The sequence below is a fragment of the Rhincodon typus genome, chromosome 30 (assembly GCF_021869965.1).
Source record: "Rhincodon typus isolate 14 chromosome 30, sRhiTyp1.1, whole genome shotgun sequence".
NCBI lineage: Eukaryota > Metazoa > Chordata > Chondrichthyes > Orectolobiformes > Rhincodontidae > Rhincodon > Rhincodon typus.
In genome coordinates, this window is record NC_063361.1 from 35830062 (window position 1) to 35840485 (window position 10424).

General features: G+C 45.1%; 1 protein-coding gene across 1 annotated transcript in view; it reads right to left on the reverse strand.

Annotated features, from left to right (window-relative positions):
* Positions 1-1567: 1567 nt before the first annotated feature.
* LOC109921983 (CDK5 regulatory subunit-associated protein 3) overlaps positions 1568-10424 on the reverse strand; it is a 14584-nt gene continuing 5727 nt past the window's right edge. Inside the window, exons 3-8 of the mRNA XM_048614567.1 lie at positions 10037-10120; positions 9848-9941; positions 7139-7227; positions 4810-5015; positions 3710-3881; positions 1568-2288 (exon numbers count right to left, since the gene is read on the reverse strand). Of these exons, the coding sequence (XP_048470524.1) occupies positions 2223-2288; positions 3710-3881; positions 4810-5015; positions 7139-7227; positions 9848-9941; positions 10037-10120 (711 nt within the window). The 3' untranslated portion in view covers positions 1568-2222. The remainder of the gene's footprint in view (positions 2289-3709; positions 3882-4809; positions 5016-7138; positions 7228-9847; positions 9942-10036; positions 10121-10424) is intronic.

The following is a 10424-nucleotide window of genomic DNA, read 5'->3' on the forward strand; positions in this document are numbered from 1 at the left end:
GGTTTGATCATTGTGGAGGTGAGCTTCTCACGTAAGGTGTCATCTCAGTCCTAATGTGACAGGGTCTCTGCTGGAAGGTTGGAATGAGAGCAGCTGAAGGAAGAGGTGCCCAGTCTGAATACAGAATGTATACAGCCTGAATCAACGATACTTAGTGCGTTACCTCAAAGTGCAGCCTGAACAGATCTGAACAGACAAACCCATGCTGGGACTGATAGAGGGAAGGAGTCATGGAATGAAAGCTCCAGTGATGTGCCCATCCAGAACTAGCAAACCTAATCCAACCTCAGTCCTGAGGGTGGGGCATGTCTGTGAAACAGGGTGATGTTAAAGGAGCTGCCAGAGGAAGTGGTGGAGGTGGGTACAATTACAACAGTTAGAAGGCACCTGGATGGGTATTTGAATAGGAAGGGTTTAGAAGGATATGGGCCAAATGCTGGCAAATGGGACTAGGTCAGATTAGGATACCTGGTCAGCGCAAATGAGTTGGGCTGAAGGGTGTGTTTCTGTACTGTATGACTCTATAACAGAAAAGGAAAAAGGAGGAAAGAGATAAAATAGGAAGTTGGACAATAGATTACAATCGTGACGAGGATAGATACAACGACACTGATTCCCAGAGAAGCTCAACAGGATGATAAGTTCCCTTTCACATTCACATGACACAAGGATAGTAAGAACTGCAGATGCTGGAGTCAGAGATAACACCGTGTGGAGCTGGAGGCACACAGCAGGCCAGGCAGCATCAGAGGAGCATCACTACCTTTTCCCTGGTACCCTCCCCAATCCCCTTTCCCCTCAATATCTCTCTCTAACCAAGCTTTTGGTAAGCCTTGGGGAAAGCATTGTCCAGACTGGCTGAGTGTCAGAATGTTTTTAATGATAATATTCATGATAAACACTAGGGGGGATGCATTTGCAACTTTGAAGGCACTGTGTAAACACAAAAGTTGATGCTGTTGTTGTGTACCCTTCAGGATAGGAGATTGACAGTGATCATACCAAGGTGTTTGAGACTTTCAAAAGGGCTTGATAGGGTAGATGGAAATTACTTTCAATAGTGGGCTGTCCACAAGGGGGTGTAATATTAACATTGGAGCTGTGCAGATGAGGGGCAACTTCAGGGAGTATATAGCAGGTCTCAAGAGGAAACAGGCAGACTGGTTACATCCATCGTCAAACCAACTTTGTCCACTTTCCAGAACATACCCTGTGCTTCAGAAGTGTCCTGTATTTGTGAAGTTCTACAGTTGTGTGATGATCGAATTGCCCCCTTGTAGCCTCCAGCACTGCCCCTGGTGGAATTCAGCTCTCTTGCTAGATGCAACAGTTCTTGTTTGTTGGCTATGTTCACACTTTAATGGAGGTGATGTAAGTGTGTCACATGCTGATTATCACAGGTCACTGAAATTCTAGTATCAGCCTGTTTTCAAGCTGCAATACCAAAGACAGACAGTAAAAGAAGTGTACTCTGGCTGGATTCACCACAGATACATAAATGATTGAGTGCAGCATACACAACTCCACCTGTGTCTGAGATGTAATAACAATCGGGAAGGAGTGGCTCTTCATTTAAATAGTAATTTATTATTAGGTTTAATAATTAGTGATGTTGCCAGTGAACGGCAGAGTACAGAACAAACAACCCTTCTACGCAAGTGTCTCCGAGTAAGTCCATGTGCAGAGGTTTGTGTGTGGGATCTGCATGTTTGTATACATCATGCAGCAGTGTACACTGATATCACAGCTCCACAAGCTGATTCAACTGGGGATTCAGAAACTGAGCTGTGGCCCCTAAATGTGGCCAATTTTTTGAGTCACAGGCTGCCCTTCACAGTGTAAATATTAATCAGTGACAGTCAATGAGGACTATAATTTAAAACTGAGTTAAACAGTTAGTCCTCACAGGGAGAAATTGCAATTTATTCAGTAACAAAATGTTAACAAATATAAACCTCCTTGTATATCAGTAATACTTGAGGGCTTTAAAAATCTTTCCCTTCCATGTCTCCATGACACAGCGAATTTCAGTCTTTAAACACCTCACAGTTCCGAAAGTACACTAGTGATCGGAGATTAGGGTCTTCATTTCATTCGTTTTCATTTTAAATCCTCAGTAATATTTTCAGTCTTTGGTGTGAGCAGAAAGTTCACAAGCAAGTACCAGCGAATTCAGGGTGAGCAGGAGCGTCCACGGGACCCAGGCACCAAGCAACTCATCATTAGACAATGACCCCCATCAGGTGCACCTGGCGGTTCTGGTACCGTTTGGAGATATCGGCCTCAATCTGAAAGAGATAACGGAGCAAAACAACTGAGAGCAAACCCACCCACACCGAGTCAGACACTAATGCAGCCACAGGCTCACACACACAGTCAGACACTGACACAGCCACAGGCTCAGGCACACAGTCAGACACTAATACAGCCACAGGCTCACACACACAGTCAGACAGTGATAACAGTCTCAGGCTCACACACACAGTCAGACACTGACACAGCCAAAGGCTCTCACACACAGTCAGACACTGACACAGCCACAGGCTCACACACGGGATCTGTCACATGACAACACTCAATAGCAGTGAAAGAGAAAAAAGAGATAGGCTTGCATTTATATAGAACCTTATCAGAGCCATCAGATATCCCACAGCCAATGACATATGTCAGAGTACTTGCTGTTTTAATGTAGGAAATTGGCTGCCCATTTTAGCAGACTCCTACCAGAAGTATTATGAGAATATGATAAAGCACAGAGCATCGATACCGTTGAGCAGGAGGAGAAAACTACAGACTGCTCAGCTGTACACCTCCTGAACCATGAAGGGCCGAGCCGATCTGTGGCTCCATGACCCGGCTGTGAGGAGAAACAGAGTCAGCAGTCAATGGCAAATGAAGTCAACGCCAGGGTGATGACTCCATTTCCCGACACAATGTGAACCCAGCACAGAAAGACATATGCAACCAGAACTGGGATCCTCTATCATTGGAGGACTCGTCCAGCCCAATAAATGTCAACTCGATTTAAAGTAGCCATCACACCACTGAATATCTTAATGATACAATCTGATATTATGATGCTGACAGATAGATAAATACCAGAAAAGACCTCACTGCTCTGTTTACAAACAATGCAGCAGAACGTTTTATATAAACCTACAAAAAGTATCTGATTTCATCAGACAAACAGCACCTCCGACAGTGCGGCGCTCCCGCAGCACTGACCCTCCGGCAGCACTGACCCTCCGACAGTGCGGCGCTCCCGCAGCACTGACCCTCCGACAGTGCGGCGCTCCCGCAGCACTGACCCGTAATGAGGAAACACTGTGCTGTTAAAGTTGAGACATTAGACTAAGCCCACATTTGTCCTTTGAAATGGTAAGAATGACACATACCCTGGTTTTAATGGATGAAGAGCAGGACACGTCTCCCCAGCGTTTTTCAACCAAACCAACATAACAACAGTCTGATAATTATTGGAATGCAGTTTCTGGGAGCTTGCTATGTACAAACTGAGTGCTGTATTTTCTGCAATGGGAACAGTGACAGGACATCACTGACTCCAAAACACACTCTAATGATCTGAATGTGGAAATCAAATGCTCTCTCACTGATGGGAATAGAGACTGCAACAAACAATTTACATTTTTCATGTGAACGTCACTCAGTGGAATTTCAAACAACGTGTGGGCTTGAGGGAGTCACTTACTAGCTTGCGAAGCTCTTTGGTTTGCTGGATTAGAAGGTCCAGTTTGGGTTCAAGGGCAGCTTGCTCCTCCAGAGATTGTTGTCGCTTCTTGACCATCAGATGCTGCTTTTCTCCCACAGTGCCTGCTTGTTTCAGCTTCTGTTGCAGGAGCTCAGTCACACGGTCTATGTACCTGCAGCAGTGAAGCAGCAGCACCATTAGATACACACAATGTACCGTACCCTCACAGTACAACTTTCCATCTCCTCCCCAACCTGCTGCCTCATACATCCCCCACCCAGCTCCGGGGCTAGGGTAGGGAGTGCTGGAGGTGGGGGGTGGGGGCCCTCTCCTTCAGTGATGCCAGAAGAGCATCATCACTGACCTCAGGCAGTTATCGCAGTTATTGGTGTTGTACTGTTTAACGTGATAATAATGGGCTGAGCCATCAGGAGATCATCAGAAAACTTAATAAAATTTGGCAATGTTTAGGACAGTACAATATAAACTGGGGGAGAAGCAATGCTGGAGTTATACAAAGATTAAATAATTTACAAGATGGATTAATGGTGTAACAGAAGTTCAGTTTATTCCAGCCTCAAGCTGATGTCGGGGATTTTATGGTACAGTGGTACCTCTGGACCAGAAGGTCCAGGTTCAAGTCCCACTGCCCCAAATGTTTGCAAAAACATGTTCAAACAGGTCGATTAAAAATACTTCAAGCCGACGTCAGACAGATTTGGGTGCATCCTGTATCACAGAGAGGAGGGTGGTCTGGCTGTTGTTCTACTCCCAACACCCCAGCCATCTGGATCTAGGTTTAACTGTCAGCAACTTATTGCCATTCCAGTTCGGATACAGTGCGCACAGTGCACACAGGTTTAAATCATAGAAACACACACCCCTGCCCTATCAGCTAAACCATGGGGCAGGCCAGTGTGTCAAATTCAACATTCAGAAGCAGAAATACAGATCCAACTGAGTAACAGAACAGGCTCAAAGGGCTGAATGGCCTCTTCCTGTTCCTATGTAACACCACCTCTCCCTCCATCCTCCCAAAAGGGAGCAAACTAACATTACCAACATGAAATTCCGTGGATGAACTATAACCAGCACCAAACCTGGGGGATGCAAGGATCATGAAGAGATGCCGCATCTTTACATTGGTCAGTCTCTGGATGAGGTCCTTCACTAGCGTTGTCATGGCAACAACCTTGGTGACATCCTGACTCTGGACAATAGCTGGGGCTGTCTGAAACTGGTTGATGGAGAGGATGTCTGCTTCCTCATTCATCTCCACAAGTCTCTGGCTCAAGAAATCCTGTAACTGGGATCAACAAATCAAAAATGCAATCAGGAAACGAGCTGCTGAAGACAGATGTCGACAGAAAAGCTCACTTACAAAGTGGGAACAAATTGCCAATGGGGACTCTTGCAAATGCTGAACTGCAGAGATTGGAGAGAGCAGGTCTGTTCCTCTGATTCCCCCACAGATCAGACTCCAGAAGCAATAATCAATGGAGTGAGAGTATCGGATCAATATGCCTCAATAAGTTGATTGAAATGGCATCGCTAGGCCACAGTACAAAGACTGGAGTATCCCAGGCTCCAAAAAAGATTCCAGACTTTGCTATGATTCACTTGGCAGCAGGAGGGATGAAGGGGAACACAATGGAATCCCAACCCACTTCCAGCTCAAGGACATTTTCCTGCATTATTCCCATGTCCCTTGATAACTACCCAATGACTGAACTGTTGCATTATGAAAGGAGTCTCCATTGAATGTCAGAGGCGAACTGGTCGCGGACACAGAATAGCCTTCCTCAGGCTTTATCGGATTATTCCTGCCTCACAGTTACATATTATTTTATATTGTCATGTATTAGAACAACTTAGAAGGACAAAGTTTTCATCAATCTCTCTTAAAATATGTGAGGCTGTCTTTCAGATGATAATTGAAACTAAGGCCACTTCTGCACCAAAGATCCAATGGCAATATTGCAAAGACGAGCTAACTTTAGATTCCTCCTCCAGTCAACATCCCAACAGAGAGATTGTCTGCCCACTGCCACATAGCTATTTATCGGATCTTGTCATGTCCTAATTGGCTCCGGCACAACATTTTGAACGTACCACATTGTGCGTAAAATGCTTTGAGATGTCTGGTGGACATGAAAGGCGCTACAGAAATTCAAGTCTTTCTTTCAATCAAATGGGAAAAACATTTGAAAAGAAAAATAAAACTCTAGTCATTTCAGGCTGATGTTCTGGACAAAAACAAACCTACCGAGTGTTCACAGCTACAATGGCACAAGTGCCACGCAATCTACAAACTTCCCTCACTTGCAGTGATAACCAGCAGTGCCATAACAGCCAGTAAATGCATCAGCTGTACAATGCCAAGCCCACATCATAAACACAGCCACCAGCTTCTCTCTCTGTCTCTGGCCTGCACATTCTAGACGGGAAATAGCTCCTCCAGATTCTGCAGTCAGAATCAGGAACCCTAATAAGCCAAGGGCATCCGGTTCTCATTCCCCTCCAGGGGCTCTCACAGTGAATCAGTCCTGAAAAAGAGTCTAATCAGACTCAATACGTAAACTCTGCTTTCTCTCCACAGATGTTGCCAGACCTGCTGAGTTTCTCCAGCAGTTTCTGTTTTAATTTCAGATTTCCAGCACCTGCAATATCTTGCTTCGATAAGAAATTTTTATTGGAATTAATACTTCTGGTGCAGATGTGTTTGAAGGGTTAAGTGCACAGTTAAGCTGCCAAACTCTGTCTCACCACTAGCAGCTCCATTGGAGATTTGAAGAGGAGGGGGAAATGGAGATGAACCGGGACAAGGATAGATATGGTAACTTCAAAGGAGCAATGAAGTGTTTACTCAAGGGTGTCACAGTGCAACGGCAGATACTTTTTCATATACTGGAGCACAGGAACAGGAAGAGGTCATTCTACCCCTCATACCTTTTCTGGAATTCATCAATCAGATCATTATTGATCTGCACCAAACCCACCTCAGCTCCGTAACCCTTTCTAACAGAAAATGTGCTCGCTGGCACCACACTGTGGCGAGAATTTGCTCAAACACCTCTCCAGTGTTTAACACTCACCGCAGTGATACCTTTTAGTCATAGAGTCATACAGCACGGAAACAGACCCTTTGGTTCTACTCGTCCATGCTGATCAAGTTTCCCAAACTGAGCCAGTTCCACTTGCCTGCCCAGTCCTGAACATTGTCCAAAGATGTGCAGGTTAGGTGGACTGGGCATGGGAAATACAGGGCTACAGGGATAGGGCAGGGTGGTGAGCCTGGGTGGAATGCTCTTTGGAGAGTCAGTGCGGACTTGTTGGGCCAAATGGTTTGTTTCCACACTGTAGGGAATCTATTCTATGGATTGTATTTTGAACATTTTTCTGGTATTTATATTTCCAGCTGAAAATTACCTCCATGAGTTCATTAATGAACTGGTTCCTGGTTTCCAAGTTTTCCAGGATAGTTAGAGCATCATTCCCCTTTGCCACTCCATCATCACCTGAATCATAAAACATAAGTTTACCAGAGAAAATATTAGTTTGTAATTTTTAAAAAATTGCATTGAGTTGAATTTCAATATTACCCTTAATTATCTGAATCCAAATACTTGACTCAGAACGAATGATGTGTCCAACACATAACATTTACGCGCTTACTTTTCAGTATGATGTCTGCTAAGTGATGACAGGTCAGTTGTCTCATCAAGAATATTTAGATGGTGTGGATGAGATAGTGTGAAAGTCTCAATGTAAACTGCAGTCTTAACCTAGTCATTATTCCATGAGCAGCACTGCCACCTAGTGTCTTCTTATTTAAACTGCAATAGAAAAGAACAATCCCCATCACGCGCAACCTTGCATTTATGTAGTGCCTCTCACATTCTCAGGATATCCCAGAGAACGTCATGGCCACACACTGCAATGAGATAAACAAGCCGATGATCTGCACTGGGTATTGGCTGAGGGATAAATATTGATCAGGATACCGGAATCTTGCCTGCTCAACTCTCATGTCCACATGGTGGGTTTGATAGGGGCTGGGTTTAACACCTAATCTAAAAGGCAGCATCTCTGGCAGTGTAGCATTCCCTCACTACTACGGTGGGAGAGTCAGATGAGTTACAGAGAGACTCGAAGCCACAGCCCCTGATCTTCAGGCAAAAATGCTCCTCACTGAGTCTGCCACCTGATTGAGAAAACTGAAGCCAGTCGAGATACAAACACAGAAAATGCTGGAGAAACTCAGCAGGTCTGACAGCATCTGGGGAGACAGAAAAAGAGTTAATGTTTTCAGACCAATAGATCCTCAAAGATGTTTTGCAATCTACAAGATGAGGTGACCAGTTTGTAACTGAATCCCAGATCCTCTATCTAAACCTGTCGTCTATTTTCCAAGGATCTGTATCCCTCTGCTCCCTGCCCATTCATGTATCTGTCTAGATACATCTTAAATGACGCTATCGTGCCCGCCTCTACCACCTCCGCTGGCAATGCGTTCCAGGCACCCACCACCCTCTGCGTAAAGAACTTTCCACGCATATCTTCCTTAAACTTTTCTCCTCTCACCTTGAAATCATGACCCCTAGTAATTGAGTCCCCCACTCTGGGAAAAAGCTTCTTGCTATCCACCCTGTCTATACCTCTCATGATTTTGTAGACTTCAATCAGGTCCCCCCCATCAACCTCTGTCTTTCTAATGTAAATAATCCTAATCTACTCAACCTCTCTTCATAGCTAGCGCACTCCATACCAGGCAACATCCTGGTGAACCTCCTCTGCACCCTCTCCAAAGCATCCACATCCTTTTAGTAAGGTGGTGACCAAAACTGTACGCAGTATTCCAAACGTGGTCGAACCAAAGTCCTATACAACTGTAACATGACCTGCCAACTCTTGTACTCAGTACCCCGTCCGATGAATGAAAGCATGCCGTATGCCTTCTTGACCACTCTATCGACCTGCGTTGTCACCTTCAGGGTGCAATGGACCTGAACACCCAGATCTCTCTGTGCATCAATTTTCCCCACGGCTTTTCCATTTACCATATAGTTCGCTCTTGAATTGGATCTTCCAAAATGCATCACCTCGCATTTGCCTGGATTGAACTCCATCTGCCATTTCTCCGCCCAACTCTCCAATCTATCTATATTCTGCTGCATTCTCCGACAGTCCCCTTCACTATCTGCTACTCCAACAATCTTAGTGTCATCTGCAAACTTGCTAATCAGACCATCTATACCTTTCTCCAGATCATTTATGTATATCACAAACAACAGTGGTCCCAACACGGATCCCTGTGGAACACCACTGGTCACAGTTCTCCATTTTGAGAAACTCCCTTCCACTACAACTCTCTGTCTCCTCTTGCCCAGCCAGTTCTCTATCCATCTAGCTAATACACCCTGGACCCCATGTGACTTCACTTTCTCCATCAGCCTATCATGGGGAACCTTATCAAACGCCTTACTGAAGTCCATGTATATGACATCCACAGCCCTTCCCTCATCTATCAACTTTGTCACTTCCTCAAAGAATTCTATCAAGTTGGTAAGACATGACCTTCCCTGCACAAAACCATGCTGCCTATCACTAATAAGCCCATTTTCTTCCAAATGTAAATAGATCCTATCCCTCAGTATCTTCTCCAGAAGTTTCCCCACCACTGACATCAGGGTCACCGGTCTATAATTACCGGGATTATCCTTGCTACCCTTCTTAAACAAGGGGACAACATTAGCAATTCTCCAGTCCTCCGGGACCTCACCCATGCTCAAGGATGCTGCAAAGATATCTGTTAAGGCCCCAGCTATTTCCTCTCTCGCTTCCCTCAGTAACCTGGGATAGATCTCATCCGGACCTGAGGACTTGTCCACCCTAATGCCTTTTAGAATACCCAACACATCCCCCGCACCCCCCTTATGCCGACTTCACCTAGAGTAATCAAACATCTATCCCTAACCTCAACATCCGTTATGTCCCTCTCCTCAGTGAATACTGATGCAAAATACTCATTAAGAATCTCACTCATTTTCTCTGACTCCTTGCATAACTTCCCTTCTTTGTCCTGGAGTGGGCCAACCCTTTCAGAGATACAACAGGACCATGTAAGTACAAGATTACCTTCAGTCCCAGACTGCACAATGTCAATTTCCACAGCAGCACTTGTATCTTCTCCCCAGTCGATCACATCAGCAGCTTGCTCCTCGTTGTTCACCTTGGAGAAGGTACAAAATAAAACACAATAAAACCAGCAGGAAGAAATTTCAGGACAGGAGGGTCTGTGGGAGGAGCACAGCGACAATGATTCACCTCAGTGCTCTCTTCTACTGTGATTCCCCAATCGATATCACCTGACTGATCCACTCCAGACACCCCGTCATTTCCCCAGTCAATCTGAAACACAGATCAGAAAGTACGTGTTACTGAAAATGGCCAGATAATGCAACAAAAATCAGCTCAGTTACTCATATTCCTTAACTACTTCGGAAAGTTCGGAGCACATCCAAGGCAGTGTAAGGCAGGGTTTACTCAAGTGCATCTCAGACACTGGCAAGCTCCTGCCATTTGACTGGACAGGAAAGAACCAGATTCCAGCTCAATCCTGGTGATACTGGCAAACTACACTACAAATCAGCAGACAAGAGAAAAATCCTGTCCCAGGCAGGCAGCAGCACAGAGAGGAGCAGGGAGAGGAGGA